General features: G+C 37.7%; 1 protein-coding gene across 1 annotated transcript in view; it reads right to left on the minus strand.

Annotated features, from left to right (window-relative positions):
* CSMD1 (CUB and Sushi multiple domains 1) overlaps positions 1-26,053 on the minus strand; it is a 1,244,186-nt gene that overhangs the window by 181,765 nt on the left and 1,036,368 nt on the right. Inside the window, exons 32-37 of the mRNA XM_052809685.1 lie at positions 25,149-25,262; positions 23,139-23,234; positions 14,097-14,300; positions 12,939-13,063; positions 12,209-12,305; positions 2,800-2,904 (exon numbers count right to left, since the gene is read on the minus strand). Coding sequence (XP_052665645.1) covers positions 2,800-2,904; positions 12,209-12,305; positions 12,939-13,063; positions 14,097-14,300; positions 23,139-23,234; positions 25,149-25,262 — 741 coding nt within the window. The remainder of the gene's footprint in view (positions 1-2,799; positions 2,905-12,208; positions 12,306-12,938; positions 13,064-14,096; positions 14,301-23,138; positions 23,235-25,148; positions 25,263-26,053) is intronic.

Below are 26,053 nucleotides of genomic sequence, written 5' to 3' on the forward strand. Positions count from 1 at the left end.
AAAAGTAAGAGAGAAGGCTTTTGTTACCTGCAATGATTTGAACCCACATTGCTGCTACTCAGAGGAATATCCTTTATCATGGAGGTATACAGAGAATTTCAGCAGGCAAAGGAGACAAACTCCTAAACTCTCTTTTGTAATTCCATTCTATAAACTTTTAAAACACTTATTTGAATAAGAACTGAAAACCAGGTACCCACTTAAGTATCATGACCAATTGCCTATATCCTACATACATCCAAGTCCAGCTCTCCTCTAAATGTACACATTAAACATAGGTCTCTGGCTTCACAACAGTGGTGTGTTCTTATTACATCTAATCTTAGTGCTGTATTATTTTTTACAAAATATTTAAATATAAGCTGAACCTGAATGATTGACCATGTTTCTGGTAATTAGAATGCTGAAACAAATCCTGCTACAGCTGCTTGGTTTGCCTTATTAGGTAGAACAGCCTTAAAAGTAGATATTGAGGACCCCCACCATGATTAGTCAGACAATCAAATTTCTGCAAGAAGGTGAAAGAATTGAACTGAGGCATCTTACAACATAGCTGAATGTTACAGCTGCAAAGCATTTTATTTAGAAAGACTATGCATCTAGCCCTCCTTTTCCTTGGCTTTTATCAGAAGTATCTGATGTTCTAATAAAGCATTTCATATTGAATATTTTTTCCAAGACACCAGACATTTTTGTGTTTGCCTTAGTAAGACAACCCTTCAACAGATGGACATTTTTAATCCAAATTTTAGACTGACTTCTAAATCAAAGGTATTTATTTTTCTGATGCTGCTTCAAACCGTAGGTGACCGAATGATCACAGGCTTCAGAATTCATAATCAAACACTAGCAATATCTGCAACCTATTACACAGAAAAGTATTTCCTTCTCTGCTTCTTTCTTGATCTAAAAAGGTGACTGCTCAATATAAAACAGTAAATTCTTGCTGTGGGGATTTGCTCAGTCTCTGTATTCAGAGGCACACACAGATGTACTGTACTCCTGCTAGCCCTGCAGAGACCATATAGCCACATAAGAAAGGAAATTACTCTTTCCTGCCAGACTATCAACAGAATAGTTAACTAAGCTCTGAATGCTGAATGTTACTACCTTGACCTGTACTGAGTTGCACTTCTAAAAAACCCTGGCCTTGAAATATTGGCACCACTGAAGTCAATAGATGCTTTAACAGAGCACGGTTGTGGGACTGGCAATTAGGAGACAAACAAAAGCATAAATCCAAGTGACCTTGCACGCTCCCAAACACTTTTTACTTGTTAACAGAACACATTTTTTTCAGGAGTCACAGGGATAATAAAACGGATACAGTAAAAGATAAAAATTGATCTTCAAAATGTTCATTGTACAACTTCCTAGAATAAATCTGTACTTTAGACTTCATATGGAATTATACCTTCAGTGCAGGTTAAGGGGAAAGGCTTGGGGAGCAAAACAGGCTGACCAATTGGGGAGGAGGGCTCCCCAGATAAAAGAAGAGAACTTTGTCAAAAAACTAGATTCTATAAAAATTCCTGCAGAATAGTCATATTTTCATTCTACATCACCATTAGAATGATTGTACTCAAAAAAACTACAATATGCTTACATTTAAATGCTTGAAACAGACAGGAAACTAAACGAAAACATAAGACTATCTTGTGGATTATGTTTAGTTTAAAAGATTTGTTATGAGCTGGAAATCTAGTCTTTCAAAATTCTCAATCCTAAATGGAGTTTATCAAAGATCATCTATGTGTTTATTTACTTATGTGTACTTCTTAAAAAGATGAATAAGAATATTAACATTTTTAGACATTAATATTGGAATGCATGTAATAAAAAATGAACTGCATTTTCAAAAAAATTCTTGAATGCCCTTTGTAAGAAAATAGAGCATGTTCGTATTCAAAATTAAAGAGAATTTACTTTGTGACCTTCATCAAAGCATTCTTCAGACTGTTAACTCATCAACACATTACTTTTCTAAAGACTAGAATATTCTTAGCAATACCTATTCCCAGTTAAAAGCAATACTATGCAAGCACATGTGCTGAATTTACTGTTATTCTATAGTATTTAAAGTTTTTGAGAGAGCTAATAATACAAACATGCATGTTTGAATTAAATGTAATTATGTGAGGTAATCCTTTGATGTTTATAACACCAAACCTCTGTATTTCAGAACCAAGCTGCTCACAAAACATATGAAAAGTTGATATATAGCAGAATTTGCCATTAAACTTCTTAGGTTATTCTGCTCATACCACCAGTGATTTACCAAGATAACTAGAGTGCTTTCTTGTAGCTCTGGGATTATAATGGTTTTTTTTGCAATTACAGCAATTTGTTGAGGGAATATAATGTGAAGAAAAGGAAAGAACAGCAAGGAATAAATATATGCACGTATAAATAGGAAAAAAAATCTCATCTGTTCTGGTTTTACCTATTTCCAAGCAGTGAAATGAACTCTTACTTTTTTTGTTACCTAAATTTCAGAACTAAGCTTAAATAAGTTGAAAAAAAACCCCACCACACAATTAAACCCCATATTTTTACAACGTTGTTCTGAATTGCCAGATTCATTTGTTATATGCTGCTAATTTGTGAAAGCTGGTTTTCAGCAATTTCAGATGTCACTTCATTTAAAATTTCATTTTACTAGGTATCACTTATATCAGGTCCATGCTGAGTACACTCTAGTAGTCAGGGAAGAGGAAAAAAAAAAAAGAACAATATAAATTCTCTCTTTTCATATGCATGCTTTTTCCTGAGAAAGTTTCAAAAAACAAGCAGTCTTACTTTTGTATTCCAGGTGAAAACCAGCTGCTGCCACACTAATGTCAGAGTGAAAATGCAGGTAAAGTTGATTGGAAGTGCTATTCAACAATGCTGGCACAGTTGTACCTGGAAAAATAAAAGTTATGGAATAAACTGTAGCATGTTGATATATCAGAGTTTTATATTGAAAAGACGAAACCAAGACTGAATCAGACAGGCTCATTTTCTTCTCATGTGCTTGGAAATCTCAAATATTCTATGTTCTGCCTTGTTTTCTCCAGAAGCTGCAAGAAAATTTTCATTACAAGTCACGATACTAAGAAGCTATGTAACTACAATCAAACAAGATCCCATCATGTTCAGGTGAAACTTCATTGACTTGGATAGAAAGAGGTGTAAACAGAAAAAAATTACGTAAGTAAAGGATTTGATTATGAGAACAAACTCAACTGCCATGTGACTTTTTTCCACATGTATAAAAAGACTGCAGTACAGAACAGAGCAGTCCAGATTATTCCTCTGTGTCCACTTCACACATTCTTCCCACAACTATATTTCAACCACTCATCCTAACTCCGAGAGCATGACAGAAATTGAAGAAGCAGGTGCAACACATTAAAAAAAAAAAAAAAAAGACATACTAGCTTTATCTAATTCAAATAACTATAATAAAATTGTGTGCTGCTGACTTCAGTGTGCACTACACAACAAGCTTATCACCAACCCTGGACACATTCTTTGCCACTAGCATTGCTAAGTCTGACACAACATCCTCTGTTACCACATGACTACTATGTAATGCACATTCTACAGTCTAAAGCTGGAGCATCTACTGAGGCTAAAAATTACATCATTTTCTATGATTACCCTCAAAGACAGTATCAAGTAGCTAATGGACTCCAATGGTGGTTGCATAAGAAATACTTCATCTCCTGAGGGACATTTGCTGTTTCTATAGCAACTGTGAGCAGCCTAGGTATGAGCTTGAAACTCGGGCTTCAAAAGAAAGAATTATCTTCATAAGTCTACAGTCTAAACTAGGAAATGGTAAATACTTTTAAATCTAAACCTATATTAAGCAAAATCTTGTTATAAATAGTGAGGAGCTAAAGGATGACAAGTCGGCCTTTAAGGAAGGTTTTATTGTCTGACATGGAAGCTCAAAGTATGGAAATTCACAGACAGTACAGAGCATTCATATCACACAATACTTACCATGGAATACAGAAAATAGTGAAACACCTTCCTGGAGGGAGGACTTTTCACACTATCCATACAGAATTTGAAATATATTTAAGGATGTTTAAGGTGTCTATTCTGTAAGAATGAGGATGTTGACTCAGAATGATGATACTCTTCATTGAACAAAATTACTCTTCTGGCAGTTCTGTTCCTTTGTAGGATCTGCTAACATTTAACACCAGTCTTTTACTTCCTTAGAGGCTGATATTCAATAAGATGCGAAATTACATCCTATTGTACTGTGAGAAACAAATGAGGCTACAATTTTTAATTCTCATAACTGCCACATTCAATGGCATAGTTCAGACTGGCAGCCTGTCACAAGTGGGGTCCCTCAGGGATTGATACCAGTCCCCACACTGTTTCAACATCTTCATAAATGGTCTGGATGATGAGATTGAAAGCACCCTCACCAAGTCTGCTGATGACACTAGACTGGGTGGTGAGGCTGACACGTCAGCCATCTTACAGAGAGAGCCGGACAGGCTGAAAGAGTGGATTAGCAAGAACAGTATGAAGTTTAACAAAGACAAGTGCAAAGTCCTGCATGTGGGTCAGAATAACCAAAGAGCCCAGTACAGGCTAGGAACTATGTGGCTGTGGAGCAGCCTTGCTGAAAGGGACCTGGAGATCCTGGTGGGCAACAAGCTGAACATGAATCAGCAGTGCAATGCTGCAGCAATGAAGGCAAATAGGTTCCTGGGCTGCATCCAGAGGGGCATTACTAGCAGAGACAGAGACGTGATCATCCCACTCTACTCAGTACTTGTCAGGCCACACCTGGAGTACTGTGTCCAGTTCTGGTCCCCACAATTCAAGAAAGACACGGACAGACTGGAACTGGTGCAGAGGAGGGCCACAAAGATAATCAAAGGGATGGAGAACCTGCCTTATTTGGAAAGGGTGAAGTAGTTAGGTCTCTTCTCCCTTGAGAAGAGAAGGCTCAGAGGGAGGCATCATCACACATACCACACACAATACCTTTAAGTATTCCAGTACTTAAGGGGCAGCTGCAAAGAGGACAGAGGCTCTCTTGTCACAGGGAGCCACATGGAGCAGACAAGGGGCAACAGGTCCAAGTTGCACTGGGAGAGGTTTCATCTTGACATTGGAAAGAAATTTTTTACAGTGAGAACAATCAGTCACTGGAAAAACCTCCACAGTGACGTGGTAGAGTCCCCATCACTGGAGGTTTTCAAGGTGTGATTGGTCAGAGTGCTGGACAATATCTCATCTAGGCTCCCTTTCTCACAAAATGTTGGACTAGATGATCTTTTGAATTCCCTTCCAACCTGGGATGTTCTAGGATTCTATGATTCTATGATCTAACTGAAACTTTATTGATCACTTACCAACATCTGCTTCTTCTGGGACTGGGTATATGAAGCATGGAAGATACGTTTTAGTGTGGCGACCAGATGTACTGTCCACAGTGTCCTAGTTGTTTTGGACTTTATTTATCATCAATAGAGAGAAACAGTACTTAACAGGCAGAAGCAGATTTCATAAATAATAGCTTAGGTACAGGTATCTCCATGGTAGACATCTAACACTCATACAGATGGATACCATGTTAGGATGTTGGAGTCTGATTGACTTAACCTCTTGATTGAGAATCTGTGATGTGGAAGTCTCCTCTCTTAGGAGGCAGTAAGTGCATGTCTGCCTCCCTAAAGGCTTATAAGGGAATGACAAGTTTTCTACTTGAATTAATGTTTAATTATGGCATTAATGTAGAAAATTATGTCCACTGTCCCTTTCAAGTGTTAGTAATTACAACCAAGAGCAATATATCCCGTTCCAGAGGTGAACACTACACTGCATGTGTGAAAGGCTGTCTAGGCATCTAAGAAATTTCTAGACCAAGAATGGAGATTAATGCTCATTTTAGGCATTTCTTGGATTAGCACAAACATATAGCGTGGATCACATTCTTACCTAATTTCTTTCTAAATTTAACTACCATCATAAGAGTAGATTCTCCAGGTGTCAACCTCAAAGACTACTGTATTTGCATACTCTCTCTGTATATGTCTATATGCATATATATGCGTATTTAAGTACATATACATATGTAAAAGAATGTCAGGTGTTATCTGCATTTCCAATTTTAGATGGAGCTGTAGCTATACTTAGTCTCATTTTTTTTCAGTTTGAATATACCATAGTCAAGTGAAGCACCAGTCCCTAACTAGCAGTTCTAAAATACTGCTGCTTTTTTGGCTTGTTTCCACCTTTTTGATCATCGCAGTGTATTAAATAAAATGATCTCTCACTTAAGTTCAGACTTAATACTCTCAGGAAAAAGCAATGTGTTTGTCAAGAATATCCTCTCACTCAGCTACTATGTCTATAACCTTTACTAAGGAGTCCAGGATAGACTTCACTTTGGCATATTGATAAAAGCCTTTCTGTCCTTTCATCCCAGGAATTTCCACTCTCTCATAATTCAATTCTGTGACACAATTGGCAGCACAGCATATTTACAAACATTCGTGGGATGCCTAACAGTTATCCAAGTTTTACAAATCTTTTTGCATTTTCAGCTTAATGTACAGGCTTCATGTAGGAACTGCCATTACTAAGCTACAAGAACAGAGTATCTCTAAATTCAGTTGACAATTTTATAGTCTTATAACAAATGCAGGCTTTGGAAGAGTAAAATATTCTTGGAAGGAAGATGCCCATATTGGACTGAGGAAGTGGAAAATATGAGACTACAGCTGTTAAGGACAATCATGGAAGATCACTCACCTGGTGAACTTAACATGCTTATAACCTGATCATCACTTAATGAAGCTCTTTTTTTCTTTAACATCGTATTTTTAAATAAATTCACCTCCTTTTGGAAAGCAGGATGGCTATTGAAAAACAGGGAATTAAACCATTTTTCCAAATGAAAAATGAAGTATAGTTCCTCTGCAGGAGAAAAATCAATGCCAGTTACAGCTTCTCTTTTTTTAATATAGCAAGTACAATTCTATCCTGTTTGTAAAAACTGTTACCTTCCCAACTGAGAGAATTAACAGTTGATCTGTGCAAACAGTCCCTTAATTTTATTAAAATATTCCAGGTATAACTTTATTATGTAAACTTGGAAACATGTCTACTCATCACAAAATTATCAGTAATAATATGAAAAGAATTAACTCTGTCTCTCATTAATGATCCTGTTTCATTCAAGCATTTGGTAAGGCATCTAAACTTCATTAATTAATCAAAAATCCGCTATACCTACATATATTCTGTAAATGGTACAGCAATTGTAAAAAACTGAGAAATTATTTTGATGGTTGTCTTTTAAAGGCAATGTTATTTTCATTTCCTCATGATCCACAAGCATTCCTTTGATGGACCAGTAATATTGAAAGCAAAAAGTAATTTGTAGTCTTCCAATTACTCTGAATGTCTCTTGACCCTGTCTAGTGTCATCTGGAAAACCTGGCCTTACAAAGAATCTGTCTGCCCACCAAAAGGCATCACCTGTCAAAATTAGGCACAGGAAACTAAGTGGTTCATGATTCTGTTGCATGCCACAAGAGCACACTTGGAGAGAATCCCTCTTGGCATTCAACACATCAATCCTATGCACAGCAGCTTCTTTCCAAGATAGCTGTACAAAAATCCATGTATTCTGCCACCAGGCAGACAGCAGCACAAGGTACCTTTACGTCTGTTAACACATGGTCTCAGAATTTTTGTTATAGCTTTGTTTATGAAGCCCCTATCGCTTTCCCCTAAAATAGCATCCTCACAAGCATTACTGTAGCATAAAAAGAAGAAAAATGCCCTCATATTTCCGCCATTCACTGATAAAAGATGACCCATGGGGTTAATCTGAAAAGGACAAGACACTATGTAAGGGCCTGGATTGCTCTAGCAGACAGCCCTTACGGGCCCTTCCCAGCCCCCTGGGGCCTGCCCCCACCCTGCCCATGGCCCCGGACCCCATTTCAGCCCCAGAACCAGGACCCCATTCAGGCCATCAGCTCCTGCCCCAGTGACACCACAGTAGGGCCGGTCTCTAGCTCCCCACGACCCTGCCCTGCCTGGCCATGGGCCCTGCTGAGCTGGGCCTACCCACAGGCCCATGTCCCAGCCTGGCCTCAGCCTGCTCTGGTCCCCAGGGAGATGCCCAATGCCTGGGACTGGGGCTGCCCCAGTGCCCCCCAGCTGCCCTGCTCCTGGCTGGGGCGGTGGGATAGGCCCTGGCTGCCAGGGCCTGCCCTGCCACCCCTCCATGGGGAGCCCCCATTGCTCCCGGCACCCCAAACCCAGGGATCTGCTTGCCCGCGCTCTGCCCTGACAAAAAGAAATGCTATAGTTATCTATCTTTTAAAGTATTCCTTAATGAACAGACTCCAGTGAGTTCACCTTTCCAACTCAACACCATGACATAGTTTAGCAGCACAGTTTAGTAAGTTGTTAGTAATTAGTTGCACATATGTTCATTTTGAATGCATATTTACAAGACAGATGAATTCACAGAGAGTGAAGCAGAAGCCAATGGTATTGTACAAGATTTAGTAAGAGGGAAATAATACCTTCTGAATTTTACCACTTATGAACTTATGCCTGGAATTCAGTTTCAATGTCACATTACTGGTTCAGTTTTGAGAACAGCAGATTTCTTTCAATGTCACATTACTGGTTCGGTTTTGAGAACAGCAGATTTCATGTCATGTTTAAATATTATTCATTAGACCCTTCCCATACACAAAACAATTCTTCATTTTAAGTCCAACATTCATTATAAAAAAGAGAGAAATCCACAATAAAGCTGTGCTACTCTCTCTCCAATGAAATATTTCTAATACAAAAACCTGCCTTTTTCAGTTTCTCTGGAAATTAGGAAGCAAGATGACACACTTTTAGTATAGAATACGAAAGCGTTTTGAGTCTTGAGTATTGTTAAATGGAATATTGTTAAATGGATCATTTCATCAGTTCTTTATCCAATGGGTCCAATATATTTGCCACATATTTCATTTGTCAAAAGCTGATTACATTTCATTATTTCTTTCTTCCTTATTGCCAATTGAATATACAGCATAGTTAATGGCATTTAATATAAAATGTTATAGCCTTTTGTACTGGGTCTGGCTGGGATAGAGTTCAATTTCTTCATAGTAGCTGGCATGGTGCCATGTTTTGGATTTGTGATCAAAACAGCATTGATAACACAGAGATGTTTTCGTTACCGCTGAGCAGTGCTTACACAGAGTCAAGGCCTTCTCTGTTTCTCACGCTGTCCCACCAGTGAGTAGGCCGGGGGTAAGCAAGAAACTGGGAGGGGACCCAGCTGGGACAGCCGATCCCAACTGACCAAAGGGATATCTACGCCATATGGAGAATATCTATCCTTTAATGGATACAGAAGGGAACGTAGCAACCAGAGATGAGGAAAAGGCCGAGGTACTTAATGCCTTCTTTGCCTGTCTTTAATAGGGAGACCAGTTATCCTCAGGGTACTCCACCCCCTGAGCTGGAAGGTAAGGATGAAGAGCATAACATACCCCCCTTAATCCAGGAGAAATTAGTTAGGGACCTGCTACGCCATCTGGACACTCACAAATCTATGGGACCCGATGGGATCCATCCAAGAGTACTGAGGGAACTGGCAGAGGTCCTTGCCAAGCCACTCTCTATCATTTGTCAGCGTTCCTGGTCAACAGGGGAGGTCCCAGAGGACTGGAGGCTTGCCAGTGTGTCACCCATTTATAAGAAGGGTCGGAGGGAGGATCCGGGGAACTACAGGCCTGTCAGCCTGACCTCGGTACCGGGGAAGATTATGGAACGGTTTGTCTTGAGAGCACTCACACGGCAGCTCCAGGATAAGAAGGGGATCAGGCCCAGTCAGCATGGGTTTACGAAAGGCAGGTCCTGCTTGACCAACCTGATCTCCTTCTATGACCAGGTGACCCGCCTAGTGGATGAGGGAAAGGCTGTCGATGTTATCTTCCTTGACTTCAGCAAGGCCTTTGACACTCTCTCATGGCATACTCCTTGAGAAGCTGGTGTCTCGTGTCCTGGATAAGTGCACTCTTCACTGGGTGAAAAACTGGCTGGATGGCCGAGCCCAGAGGGTTGTGGTGAATGGGGTGAAATCCAGTTGGCGGCGGGTCACAAGTGGTGTTCCCCAGGGCTCAGTGTTGGGCCCTGTTCTGTTTAATATCTTTATCGATGATTTGGGTGAGGGGATTGAGTGCACCCTCAGCAAGTTTGCAGACAACAACAAGGTGGGAGGCAGGGTCGATCTGCTGGAGGGTAGGGACGCTCTACAGAGAGATCTGGACAGGCTGGATAGATGGGCTGAGGCCAATCGTATGAATTTCAACAAGGCCAAGTGCCGGGTCCTGCACTTGGGTCACAACAACCCCAGGCAGCGCTACAGGCTTGGGGAAGAGTGGCTGGAAAGCTGCCCGGCAGAGAAAGACCTGGGGGTGCTGGTTGACAGCCGGCTGAATATGAGCCAGCAGTGTGCCCAGGTGGCCAAGAAGGCCAACGGCATCCTGGCCTCTATCAGAAATAGTGTGGCCAGCAGGAGCAGGGAGGTGGTTGTTCCCCTGTACTCGGCACTGGTGAGGCCGCACCTCGAGTCCTGTGTTCAGTTTTGGGCGGCTGAGGGATCTGGGGCTGTTTAGTCTGGAGAAGAGGAGGCTGAGGGGAGACCTTATCGCTCTCTACAACCTGAGGGGGGGTTGTAGTGAGGTGGGTGCTGGTCTCTTCTGTCAGGTGGCTGGAGACAGGACCAGAGGAAATGGCCTCAAGTTGAGGCAAGGGAGATTTAGGTTAGATATTAGGAAATTTTTTTTTACTGAGAGGGTTGTCAGGCATTGGAATAGGCTGCCCAGGGAAGTGGTTGAGTCACCATCCCTGGAGGTATTCAAAAAGCGAGTGGACAGGGTACTTCAGGACATGGTTTAGTGGGCATGGTTGATGGTTGGACGCGATGATCTTAAGGGTCTTTTCCAACCTAAATGATTCTATGATTCTATGATTCTATGGCGTCATGCTCAGCATTTAAACTTGGGGGACAAAAGAGGAAGGCAGGGGACATTGGCAGTTATGGCATTTCTCCTCCCAAGCAACCGTTGTACGTGATGGAGCCCTGCTGTCCTGGAGATGGCTGAACACCTGCCTGCTGATGGGAAGTAGTGAATGATTTCCTTGTTTTGCTTTGCTTGCATGTGCAGCTTTTGCTTTACCTATTATATCTCAATCCATGAGTTGTCTTACTTTTACCCTTCCAATTCTCTCCCCGATCCCACTTTGTGGGAGTGAGCAAGTGGCTGGGTGGGGCTGAGCTGCCTGCTAGGGTTAACCCACAACTCTGTTTAATATGTAAATTTTGAGGTGCAACTTCAAGTTATTTACTTCAATATCCAAACAAATAATATGGGGTAATTTTTTTTCAGTTGATCATTCATTTCCTTGCATAATCCAATACACATCTATACTTTAAAAGTTCATAAAGTCACCAGAGAGGCATAATTCCACAAAATGCTTTAGCTACACCAGAATCAGATCAGGCTTGTGATAGACTTCATGAGTCTGGGATATTATTCATGACTTAATCTTCTATGAGATATCTTTTTCTCTTGGTTTGGTTTATAGAACATGCTCTTTCTATAAAAATTGTCTTATAAAAAAGGAATAAAACTATATATGCCTGATGTACACGTGAAACAACAAATTACATGGTTTGTTATGTCCCAATTGTAGTAATTTGTTTTGTTCTCTGAGGTCTGGTGAGTTTGGATGAACACTGAATGCTTCAGCTTTTTCCTGAGAAAGGAAGGCTAACAAGGATAAACTAAATCAAAGCTATCAAAGGAATCTCCTTGAATGTCAGTACCAATTTATATCACTATATCTTCTCTATGGTTGAGGTAGGTAAGATAAAAGAAAGAAATTTTTTTTGAAAGTATTATCACCTAAATCCCACTACTCAATGCTACACATTTTCATTTTGGTATCATATTTTCTTCTTAAAATCTCCCTTTGCATTTGAATATTGGCACATTTACAGCACCTGAAATCTCCCCAAAATGAGAAAGTTTCATAATGATATCACAGACGATGCAATACAAATATACTCCTTGTCTATATGCGTGAGCAAACAAAGACATGTTCTCTCACACACCTATATATAGAACTGTATGTTTAGATCATGGAATATCCTCACCTGAAAAGCTCCCAAGACGTGGTGCTGTCATATCTCCACCATCGTATATTTCAAGAGAGTCCCAATTATGTTCAGTGGCAAAGCTGATGACCTGGATCTGTAAAACATCACCACAGAACTTTTTAAACCAACTAGCCATATGTATTTTTAAATGTCCTAGAAGCAAAAAAATAAAAAGAGAACATGCCCTAAAGAAAATATAAATAAGCAGATCCAAACAGAAACACCTGAGTGAAAAAATGTAAATAAAACATTAACTTTCACTTTTTAAGTTGTCTTAACTTTTAGAAAACGTGACACTAGATAAGTAAGAAGGATTTTGCACATATGTTGCATGATTATAAATAATCACTCAAAGTGTAAATGAGCAGATAATCAAGACAGTTGCAGACCTCTCAAGTGTCTTACTGATATCCTAGTAGATAGAAAGGGTTGGCATTTGCATACCAGACTGAAGGATCAGGACCTGCTTTCAACATTCTACACAGGTAAAAGAGAGAGCTGCTAGTTAACCATTTCGCATTCATTCCTTCATGTAAAAATAAAGTAACATAGAATAAAGCTAACTAAAGAACAATATTGAGAAAAACAAAGCACAAATATTTCAAGTACCCAAAAAAATGATCTTAAAGATTGCTATTTTCTGATACTTCTAGAAATATAAACAATTACTTTTTAAACTGAACCACAAAGTAGTTAATATTCCATGCTTGACAGAATATAGACTTGCCTGAATACCTGATCCCTCAGTCACTATGATTTTCCACACACAATTCAAGCTGTTACCATAAGGTTCAGGGTAACCTGGTGAAAGAATAGTACCTCTCCTCTCAGTAAAATTCCCACTGCATGGCACTGAAAGAAAGTATTATCATAAATTATTACAAAACCTAAACCTCTTCAGAGAACAGAAAAGTAGTAATAATTTTACTAAGCCAATTCTAATAATTCTCCTTCGTAGCATAAACTCATAGACATGAAGCAACGATATGAACTGAGAAAGCAATGTCATCTAAAACACATAAACAATATCAAGCTTAAGATACAACCTGCATGAATAAACAATTCAGAAGTGACCTTCATTTTGAGCGTGTGCAGCCTGGAACAGCCTAGCAGCACAGATTAATCATGTCTTACCTGAGAGTAACAACAAACTGTAAAGACATAACATTAAACACAATCATGACTGACAGAAATCATGTGAACGTACCCACAGCCTAAGATAGTTCCAATATTGGATCTAGCTGGTAAAGCAGTGTAGTACATTAAATATTTTTACTGTATAAGCAATTGCTTCTTTAAGGTTCAAGAAAACAGTACTAAACTAAACAAAAAACAGAATACACAGAAAACAGGACACCTCCCCAAGGAGGGAGAGAAGAAAACCTTTCAACATTTACAAGAAAAAATCTGAAGTGCTAAATGTTATCCCACTGTAGGTCTATTGACAGACCGAATAAAATTAGCTATACTTAACAATGCTATCATTATTCAATGTACACTATACTTCTACTTGAAAAAAAGAAATCATCATCCTATGTGTGATAGAAATATACAACAAGTACTATGTAATAAAACTTCTGGAGAATTAAATTCTGTCCTGTATTTCAAGCTGTAGATGAGTCATGAAAATAATGAATGTTCAAGAAAATGTGCATCACACTTGTTCATATAATCTAAGTCATTATACGAAACACTATACTGCCTACCAGCCAGCTGGTACTCAATTACTTTTTGATATGGAAAACTGCTCTTTTAAATTGGGCATGACTGATATTAATCGAAGGAGAGTGAATATATGTGTTAAATACTATTTTCTGAAACAGTTCCTGAATTCTGATTCAGAGACATGTGTGACAGAACAGATGACTTAAATGTAATTGCTTACCTACACAGCTTGGTACTGTGTCATTCCACTGAGCTAAGGCATTAGGTACAGACTGACATCGGATAGCTTTTGAGCCTTGTAGCAGATAGCCAGGACTACACTCAAATCGAACAACAGAGCCTGCTGAAAACTCGGAGCCGATTCTCCTTCCATACCTAGGCTCTGGAACTGAGCTACACTGTGTATCACTTGTGCGTGGAACAGCTGTATAAAGAGAGAAAGAAAAAACCAAAAAGATGCCATGAATCCAAATGACAGTCATCATCTAATAGACCACTAAAAATGCTCATTGTTTCTTGCAGGACAGAGCTTAATTGTATTTGTTCCTTTTATTTGCTCTGCTCCTGTATTCTCAAGAATGGCCTAATGCTTTCACAGCTGTTAGCTGGCTTGGGGTTTTGGGCTGTGACCATGTACAGTCACGTGAGTGCCATGGAAGCTTGGAGAGCAATTGACTTTGGAAGCACGTCCTTAGGCATGAGAGGATCAGTGGGTGTTTCAGCTGCCCTCTTTAATGACAGGATACTATACATACCACCTATTTTACTTATTAAATATGGAAATTTTGGCTTCTCATTAGAAGCCAAGAAAAATATTATGCTGTAGATAACCAGATATAAACCCAATGTAATGTTACACAAATATATGATTTATCATATTGGAGAATGCAAAGTAATAACAATGTACCCTTATGGCTATTTCAGTGTTTACAGTTGACAACAATTATTTTTACCAATAATTTCTGAGAATTCATAAACCTGATGTGATATAGGAACAGTTAAAAGACTGTAAGCAACATTTAAAGAGCAAAATAATTAAATTCATTAGAAGCCCATGGGTTTATTTTCCCTTTGGCTTTGTTATTTACAACCACTTCTTTATAACAAGCTTTTTTATTTTGTACGTACTGACTGTTGTGCATGTTGTTTGTGTTGATCAAACTTGTTCTTTCTACATTTCATTTTGCCAAAATTTTTAAAAATATATATATATTTATAGAAAAAATGATGGAAGTATAATTTGTGTGCAGTATCATCTATGTTTTACACTATAATAAAATAAATGTACATTAAAAATAATCTCTTTAAATATAAGCAATTTTTCTGTGTGAATGGCATATTCAAAAGCTTTGTTTGATCAGTTTGGTTTCTTCAAGAATTAGTTTCAGGGGATAACTGCATCTAGATATGTGTAAGTGACACCATGAAAATTGCCTGCCATTTGGTCCTTAATTAACAAAGACACAGAATGGCACCAGAAAAAAAAAAGCGAGGGGTGAGGGGGAGTGGTGGCAGTCAGACTTTATTCCTGGCAGATTTTCAAACATGATATTTCTGGCTTATTAACCTATTTTAAGACTAGTGTAAAAAGAATCACAGTTATATTTAATTTTATTTTACATCCTTACATTTTCTTTGCTGGCCTGTAATGGTGAAGAGCAGTATTTCCATCTATTCACGTGCATACCTGTGCAGACACACACCCTATTTGTTCAGCTACCCTGGTCACTAAGTAAAAGACAAGGTGTGTGGAGTTTATATATAATTATTTTCATATTGATAGCTTTATACTTTTCTTATTTCGTATACTTCCATTTGCTCTATTCAGAATCACAATTATTTAAGTGCAGCAGTTTTAAAGTACTGGTAAGTGCTCTATAAGTTAACATTTATTGACAAGTTGGATACAGTAACTTAATCCTGTCTTAAATCTAGCATGAAATACACAACACATTTTTGCAGAACATTGGAAGTTCTCATTTATGACTACATTAACATTGTGTTCTACCCGTTTTCTGTATGGCTACTGAGAATAACAGTTAGTTTATGCAAGTATTGAATGTACAGAAAAGCTTTGTCAAAAAAGATTTAGAAATAATTAGTACTAGTAATAATAGTACAATACATGCTCTTTTTATTAATATGCAGTGGGTTGATTTGTCAGACAAGGTCATACGGATACAGTAGCACATATTTTCTTCTAAATCAGTAGGTTGGATGGTTGCAGGAGATTTCAGCCTTTAAAGCTTAAGAAAGTTATAAAATGTATCGAAGGTTGAAAGAAACGGTCACAGGTAAACTAACATACTCCTGTAATGATAACTACACAATATAGCAAAACAAAAGCAAACACATTTTTCAAGTTTTTAAAATGGTTAAATACTTTACATACTATAAACAAACCAATTCCCTTTCAGTAAATTTAATATACCTGCCTTTGTTCAAATAAATGGGATTTTGTGATTAAGTCTTCAACAGGACCTCAGTATCACCCAGCTGCTCTGTGAAACTTGTTCATGCATACAGTTCTAACCACAGCAGGAAATTGTCCTGCACTTGTGGAAGGATAATGAAGAAACCACAGTTCAAGGATTTCACACAGTCACAGTTCTTCCTGATCATAACCTGCAGACCAGATGCAGTCTGCCAGGTCAATTCAACTGACCTAGCCTGCTCTTTCTCATTCTCTTTTGTTGGGACTAATAGTCTTTTCTCTAACAAATGGTCTACCATACAAGCACTATTTTATTCAACCCTTTTTTTTTTTTAAATTGTATAATGACTTTACACCTGGCTAGGTGATGACGGCTGCTACATGGTGACGGCAGAACTACAGCTTCTGCCACATGATTAGGCATTAATCCGTCCCTTGGTCAGGACTACTTGCTTAAATGGGAGTTTTGTTCATGAGATAAATCATTCACAATCATGATAGCAAAAGGTTCAATACATTGTTGTGGACAAACCAGTTTTGACTCAGGGAATTTATACTTAATTATGCTTAATTTAATTTATTACCAATTAACACAAACCTCTGATGACTTATTCAGAAGTTAAGAAGAAAGAGGACATAACCAACCAAATAACCACTTAAGTAAACAGCTTTCCTTCCCTCTCCCCAGGCTTAAATTCAGTCAAACACCTATTCTCCCCCTTCCTTGTCTCAACTTCCTTGCATCCATCTTAGTCTCACCAGTGAGGTAAGAGGCAGCACAGGAGGTTGGGGTTATGCGCTCTCTTTTTGATTCTTTGTTTTTCCTCTGCTGTACTTAGCATTTTACTCATTTTTCTCTCCAGCTTTTTGTTTCTTCAAGTTTTCATGTCACACTGTTTCTTAGTGTTCCTGCTCCAGCATGGGTCACCCATAGGTGGCAGTTGCTTAGAGATGTCCCCCTACTGCAGAATAGGTCTTTCACAGGCTGCCAACCCCTCTGAGGTGTTCTCACTCCAGAGACAAGCCACAGTCCCTCTAGAAGTGCTATCCCTTTGGCATGGAGGGCCTCTTTCCAAGAGTGTGTCTCTAACACTCCCTCCAGCAGCATCTCCAGCAGCACATCCCCAGAAGCATCTCTGGCCCAAAGCAGTTGTCACTTTCTCAAGCATCTTTGAGAACAGGCACTACATGCTCTTCTGACTAGTGGAAGTTTTGGCATGTGAGAGGTTAGTTCATACCAGCTTCAGAGGAAGCTGTTTGTGAGTGGCACATGGTAGCTCATGACCGCCTCCCACACAAGTCACCACTACAGCTCCCTGCTAGTTAAACTTTTAGCTTTACATGTGTCTAAACCTTACCTATCTTTTTAAGAGGCTATATGACCTGACTGAAAATTTCAGCATCACTCCTGGAGTATTCTTCATTCACTGTGTGGAAGAAACTCTTGCCCAGCCTTTTATGGGAATACTACCTTTCTCTATTTATTTTTTCACCCACCTCCTCAAGAGGGAGGAAGTTTCAGAAGAAAATCCTTGCTCAGATTCTCTAACCCTCACCTGGAGTCCACATCTGCAGAACCCCTGCAACAGCTGTGCAAAGGTAAAGGACCTTTTTTAAAAATCAGATTAAAGAATATCCTATAATTGTCAGTAATCACAGCTGGCAATTTGCATACATGCATTTGTAATCCAAACAGTTTTTTGCGTAACTAGCATTTTCAGCACCTCTCAACAAAAGATGTCAAATCATCTGGTTTCATTATAATATTGCCTTATGAAAGTTACTTTCCTGTGAGCAAGCTATCTCTGCCATTATAGCAAATGTAGGGGCATTTTACTAACACTCTTAAATTAGTTCATGTAGCAGAAATACTGCTATGTGCTTCCTTTTCAGACTCAAAGCCACCATTTTAGTGAGAGTGGCCAGTACGTAAAACAGCCATGGCAGCCACAAACATCCATGGCTGGAGTTGTGTCAGATTATTCAACTGTCAGCAGGAAACACTCAATGACATTTTCAAATTGACATTTTGCTCAGTTTTTCACAGGTTAAATAAGCCATGCCATTCACTACAAGAGGCACCATTTTTTAATGCTTTTTTTCCCCTGTTTTAAGAAGAACTTCACAATAAATGTAATGCAAGCCAGACATAACAAAGTGAGGCACTCCCATACTGCTTAAAATGGAATTTAGATTTAAGTAATCCATGGCAAAATGCAGTAAAGTTTCAAACATCTATTGAAAATTAGGAAAATAGGTGTGTTCCTCTAAAAGGTGACACGGCCAACAGCCCAGCTGAAGTGCCTCTACACCAATGGACTATTTCTGTTGGAGAGACCTGCAACGATCATCTAGTCCAACTGCCTGACCAATTCAGGACTGACCAAGCTAAAGCACGTTAAAGGCATTGTACAAATGCTTCTTAAACAATGACAGGCTTGGCACACTGACCACCTTTCTAGGAATGCTGTTGCAAACCAGGACGTAATGTGTCATGGTAACTCATACGGAAATAATACTAAGTCTTAGTTCTGCTCTCTAATTACACTTAGCAGTAAGTCTGTGGCTATGTATCTTATTCTTGTCACAGATTAGATCAACTTAATGGTTAAAGTCACATTCCTCTTTTATTGTTGTTCCCCTTTGTCTTTCTTCCACAGTCTTTCCTCATCCTAGTATGCTAACTTTTGTAAGAGTCCTCTCTAAAACCTCATTTGACCTCATAAACTAATTCATGTATTTGTATCGTAGAGCAAGTAAAGGAAGACAAGCATTAAAAACCCATAAATTTCTGGGTGGTAGAAAGGTCATTACTTGTTTTTTTAGGGAAAGAACTCTGTACTGCTGCAGCCTCAGCTATATAAAAGAATATGCTATTGTTTCTTAGGTGATGTCATAGCATGAAAACAAGCATAAGATAAACCCGAAAAAAATATAATTCCCACTCTTAAATGTGACTGTTCCTAGCATATTTCAACATACCTGACCCTAATATTCTAAAAGACTGGATATTCATTCAGTCTGATATTACAGATACCCTTTACTATTGTATGAAATACAAGGAAATGTGGTCATCTGAGAAAAAGAAATGAAGGCACAGATGACATATGCAGCTAAAAAGAAGTTTTTAAGAAAGTGGCATTGCAAAAGCCATTAAATCTGAATCAAAAGCTACAAACCTTATCTGTTGCTTGCTCAAACCAGAATGTGAAATAATGTAAGCAGTAACTTTTTTTCCCCTCTAGACTTCCTTCTAGCTTTTGCCTATAGCATCGGTAACCTAGACTTCTCAAGCTGTATCACAGAGATATTCCATTTTCTATAGTAATTATCCTCCATCTTTTAGTAAATGTTTCATACTGCTGTGAAACGAAATTGAAATCAGCCCAGTGGAAAAGTGAACTGGGAAGAAGGTCAACCTGGAATAGAGGGCGATAAATAAAATGATTGACTTTGCAGGCCAGATTACTGTGTTCAATGTGAGAGTGGATGTTATCCTCTAGAGTATTTAAAAGGCTAGCAAGCAGGCAGTTGTTGGAAATATGATCACATGCTTCAAAAGAAGAAAGAAAAATCTCAAAATGATAGAGCTTATTAAATACCACTAACTCATTAACCAATATATGTATACATACATGTATGTATTAAATAAAGCTCTTAATATCTATTTTAAAATATATTAAAAAACCTGCATATTCAAATAGCTTCATGATTCTCCTGGGACAAATAAAGTGGCTTTGCCTGATTCATTTTCTGCTGCTGCAGAGAACACTTCTCATTTGTTAAAATCTATTTCTTACAGTTACTAAAAAACAAGTGTAGTCCAAATAAATGACTGAAATGAGGCATATCATTGTGCTCACCTGGAGACTTACTGTTCAACAGCAATGTGTGTGCGTGTGTATATATACACATACAGCTAAGAGAATTGAGGGTTTGTGTCACTATGAATTCTTTAAAAGCAGCAAAAATTAACTGAACACTTTCGGCATATGAAAACGAAATAGAGTAAGATAGAAAGGTGTCATTCATATGCAAATGGATGATAAGAACTCAGATGCTGAAAGCTGTTTTCTAATTCCAGAAGTTTATATTCCCCCTCTTTTCCGATTAACTGTGCATGATAAATTATTTCTAGAAACACAGAAGTTAAGAAGGCTTAAAAACACCACCCAGAAGGAGTTTGAACAGTCCCAACAAGCTCCTTACAACTATGGAAATATTCTTGAGGTGAGACAGTTCTTGCCATTAATTTGCTGTGTCAAACCATGACTGTGCTCCAATGTAAAAACAATAAAATATTTTTTTTTAATGAATCTTGATAATATTATTTAAAACTATCCAAAACTACTTTTACACTTCAATTTAGTAAAGCTGAAAAGCTAGTATACAATAAACCACAGTGTTCAATGACTGTCTTATTAAGCTTATTGGATGTATATGCAATACATCTAGTGAACTGCCCAGAAGCCCCTTTGGGACTGCATTTGTTGCCTGTACAGGCAATGAACCTCTAAGCACTGCTCCAGGTGTCACCAGACTGCATTCTCTAAGACACATGGATCAACTTAGAGTACTAAGCTGCCAGCAGCATGCTAACAGACTTGGGCACGCTGCCTCATTCTTGCATTTCAACTGCAGTGTGCAGACATGCACATAATACCTCCTCAAATTCAGTTGTGTCAGGAAGAGAACTGCAAGTCTTACATCTGCCACCCACCCTTCAACACTGAAACTGCCTCATGGTCTCTGCCATACCAATTTTTCCCTCCAAGCTCTCCAAGAAGACAGAATTTCTTAGCAGCCTGAATGAAAACTCTTGAAACATCAACTGGGAGTATTGAACAATACTAATACAATTAAGCAAACTCCCCAAAACCCTGAGCTGAGCTACAGATATTCATGAGGTAAGCTTGAAATTGTCTTTGGCACTTTTACCCTCTATAGTATTACACTGAAGAATAGCATGTGATGCAGGATCTAAGCTAACTTCAGTCAAACTAACTCTGAAACTATAGGTGGGAAAAACACATTGAAGCACAGCTATATGGTTTGAAAAACATTATGCTGCCTATACATATCCAGAACTGAGATTTTCATAAGTACTTGAAAATATTTTATTTTTCTTTTCTTTATGTCTTGAGAAAGCTGAAATGAACAGTACTTCTAGAAATAGACTTTAGGTGAATGTAACAAAGATTCTCATAACAAGCTCTTATGATGTACTCACTTGTTAAGTCAATAACTGTTCGTATAGAACAAATCTCAAAATATATTTTTCTATTGTTTTTGTTAGAAAATGATCACTATTTCATACTGCAACTGTAATTGGATGGGGCAAAAATTAAGCATAAAATAAATGTTAAGTATACAATTAGGTATAAAAGTACAAAATCTTTCACTTCATTTTTAATATCTGCTTCAGGTAACTGGACATTTCTTCACTAGTACCACAAGACCTATTTTCTGTGGCATTATAGTGCCCGAATATAAATCAGAAATTGTTGGAATGTTGATATTGTGTAACAGATCTATTGGTTTTATTTTTACTGATTTAGTGAATTCCAAAATGCAGCTAGCAATTCTGGGTGGATTTCCAATGCCCATTTCAAATGCTACCCAGTGGCATGTTTTCACTTTCATCTCAGGAAAATCTGGCTTTTAACAGAGATCAAATATGTGCCTCCTCTGGTCCATAGGAGTCTAGCAACTTACATCCAACTCAATACAAAATCAAGATGTAGATCTCCTTTTGCTCAAAACCGAATATAATAGTCAGTCACTGTGTTCAGAAAACAAGTCTTATAGTATTGTCCCTACTCATTTTAGTCAAGCAAAATACTGGCTAGATTTAATTGATATTTCTATCAGATAATTAAATTAAGTAGCTACAACCTGGCCAGCTGCTCACAAACATAGAAGTGCTGTTTGTGCATGTGGATATAGAAGCCAGCTTGGGCTGCAAGGACCACAAGATGAGGAAGTTGAGGAACCAGCAGAAGGTTCGAATTAAGGTGACCAGACTTTGGCATATTCATGAAGTTGGTACATAGACTGTCCTAAGGAACAGGCATGAAGGGGAAGGATACTGATGAATTTTTTTAGACAGATTTGAGAGCCTTGGAATAAATTATCCCATTGTGAGGGAAGACTGGGAATTTGGGCAGAAAGCCTGCAGGCCTAGACCAGGAGCTTTTCAAACAATTTAAACACAAAAAGGGGACATACCACAAGTGGAGGCAAGGACAGGTAATAAATCAGGAGTATGACAGCATTGCTCAGCTACTGAGAAACAAAAAGCAGGAAAGCTCAAGTCCAGCTGTAGCAAAAAACAGCAAGGGACATTAGGGAAAAAGAGTATAGAGATTACGCTAATTACAAAGGGAGGTTCAAAATATACATTGATGCATGTTGATACAAGCATGGGTATGTTGATGCATTGCCGGTGGGGGAAGGTGTGGACGACCTAATGACAAATGATGCAGAAAATATTTAAGTATTAAATGCCTTTTTTGCTTTGCCTTCACAATCCTCACTGTGTACTTCTACAGTCTGAGGAGGACATGAACACTCAGCAGTAAGGAAGCAACAGATTACAAACTACTGAGGGAGGCTGGACATATTCAAGTCCATGGGGCCAGATAGAATTCACCGGAGACAACTGCCATTATGAAGCCAGTCTACCATCAGAAGTAGTCCCTGATGGCTGGAAAAAGGTTAAGACTACACCCATATTTAAAGAAATACTTTAAGACCTAAGAAGAATTCAAAATAATACACTGTGTGAGACTGGCACTAGTGTCTTCCACCAGAAGCAGACATGTTTACCTTGGTAAACAAAGTGGAACCCCCTGGCTGATGCCCCACTCTTAGCACTGAATCGCAGAAGAATTTGATTAGATGTAGCCAAAGGCAATGTCTCTCCTACAAATGAAAACAGAAAATAAATTAAGTATGCAAAACAGAAACAACAGTTAGAGCTCTTCAGTATGTGATCAAATATACTGTTAAAATACATAGTTTTATGTTTTCCTCTATAGTTAAAGAAAACGTAAATAACAGTGTATAAAATTAAATGTGCCATTGGAGGTTTGAAAACTTGTCAGAATAAAAAGACTTCATGATTCAACAACATAAACTTTCTGACATTTACTGCAGCTGTTGGAAGTAGAGCTCCAATAAACTACTTGTCTGGGGAACCCTACTGCCATCTGGGGCCAAAATCATTAGAAGAATTTTTGGTTAACTTTTGTCTGTGATTGAGAGCTTTACCTTGCCTTGCAAAACACATTAAACAATTAAAAGTATTTGAAAAATGCCACAGGGGATCTTCATGTGATGTTTACCATTTCAAAACTAAAACGGAAATGAGAGAGAGCAGATCCATGACTCGTTTTATGTAGTTGCTTCAATAAAATATACGGTCACACGTGAATTATATTACATTATTAACTTTCTAATAGCATTTCAGATTTTATATATTGACTTGAGGATTACTAGAGATGTTTAATACACTTTATCTCCTTTCCTGAGATATCTATCTACAGTCATGATAAAAGTTCAGTAACGAATCGGTACAGACAAAATTACAGTACTTTTACACTGCAAGGATGCCACTCCATATGACAACTGTTTTTATTCTCACTGGATTATATCAACCCATATTTTTTGGAAATTCTACTGAAATAAATGATAATGCACTAATTTAAAATATCTTAGATAACTGGATAAATAGGATTTATAATTCTTTCACTTAGATCAGTTTGGTATTATTGTAACTAGCAATTCCACATAACAGAACCCCTTCCTAAACCAATGTAAAGCAAATATGTCACAAGTAATAAATAAAAATCACAAGTTTAAATTCCCTGCAATTATTTTCAAATGTCTGCTGTGAAAACAGACATTAGTGTAAACTTTTTTGTATGTTTGATGAAGTAAAATTGGGTGCTTAAATGAGTTGTCTCTTCAATTTAAACATTAAAAAGCAAACATTTTGTTTTGTTGCTGAACTCTTGCCAGTAATTAAACAAATTTTAAAATGAATCTGTGAACTCCTATTATGACACAAATAGCTAGGATTCACCAGAGGGAAATGATGAGCTGAATTTTTCAAATAATGAAATGTTTTCTATAAATCAAATAGATATGTTACATTCTTTAAATATCAAGTATTTCTGCAATTATTCAAAGTGAAAACCAAGAAGTCATGAAAAGTCCTGGATTGCAAGAAATCTTAAACTCACATATAAACTCTCCTAAATACTAGGAGTGTATGACAAAACACATTTCTAGCTGCAGAAATATATTTATATATTATCCACTTGAGATAAACATAGCCATTATATATGCATACATTGGAAACTCTGGCCATGCTGAAATCCATGTAAGTTTAGTTATGATTTCATAGGGTCACCATTTTGCTATAGTTACCTGAATGCAACAGCTGGCCTGCTTTAATCTAAGTGCATGTTTGCATACAGATAATTGCATCTTGTGAATAGAAGTAATTTGTGTTTAAATTAGACGTTCAGAAAATGTAGATGTGTAATTGACAGAGTTTAGGGGCAGAGAACATAATTATACCATCCAACATGCCCTCTTACATAAAGATCTGAGAATTTCATTCAATTATTTCTGCACTCATCCTAGTAATCAGTTCTTGCCTAAATCATATGTCTTGATTCAGAGATTTAGAAGGGTCTTCAGCTTCCCTTGGCATCCTGTTCTAATGACTTTATTACTATATTTCCAAATGAAATTTCTAACATTCTCCTGATTTATTTTTTCCATACTGAGCCATGCAAGAAATGTATACTTCTTATCTTTATTACTTACCTGAGTGGGATCCAGACAGTGAACTAAGAAGTCTAGCCTGAGAGTTTTCTCCATCAAATAATTCTGCCACATCATTCAAAGCTGTCTGAAAATAGGCAAATTGTCCAAACACAACTACATTAAAGAAAAAAAAAAAAAGAGAAAAAAACAAAAAGAGAGAAGATAAAGCAAGAACTTAGTCTTTAAAAACGAATTTAATGAGGTATTTTTGTTTGTCTTGGTTACCAGTGGATTCTTGCATGAATCCTTTCCAAGTTAATTTATTGTCTACCATGATAAAACAGCTGCATTTAACATAAGTAATAAGAATCTCATGTGCTTTTCATTATTTCCTTAATTTTAATTAAAAAAAAAAAAAAATCACTCTTTCCCCAAAAGTGTGCTCTCCAGTCAAACACGTCTTGTTCCTTATTGCATACATACCTATGAGAATAAGAAAATGGAATATCTAAAAAGGAAAGTTTTTTAACCAAAATTTCATTACCAACCTTAACAGCTATTAAGGAGAATCTATAGTCACATATGATTAGTTGCTCACCCAGCTTTAATCTGAGGAAGAGGTTTTAAACTTATTGATTTGGCTAATTTTGTAACTTTGTATTAGTACTTATTGTATCAGAAAGAATATAAAACCTGATCAAATATTAAAAATATCGATGTGTTACTGGTTTTGACATATTGCTACACTTAATTGCACTTCAGCTGTAAGTAATTTAAAGTGTATTAACAAATAAATGATTTAATTGTACAACACATCTCACTAGTAAATATCAAATGGTTCACTGAATTCAAATATCAGAAAACAGTAGAAACATGAAGTAATAGATCAGTAAAATCAAGTCAATAAAAATATTACTTTGTCACTCCAGCCACCCATATTTTATTGACAAGGGAGGAATCTGTTT

Source organism: Harpia harpyja, chromosome 15 (assembly GCF_026419915.1).
Source record: "Harpia harpyja isolate bHarHar1 chromosome 15, bHarHar1 primary haplotype, whole genome shotgun sequence".
Taxonomy (NCBI): domain Eukaryota; kingdom Metazoa; phylum Chordata; class Aves; order Accipitriformes; family Accipitridae; genus Harpia; species Harpia harpyja.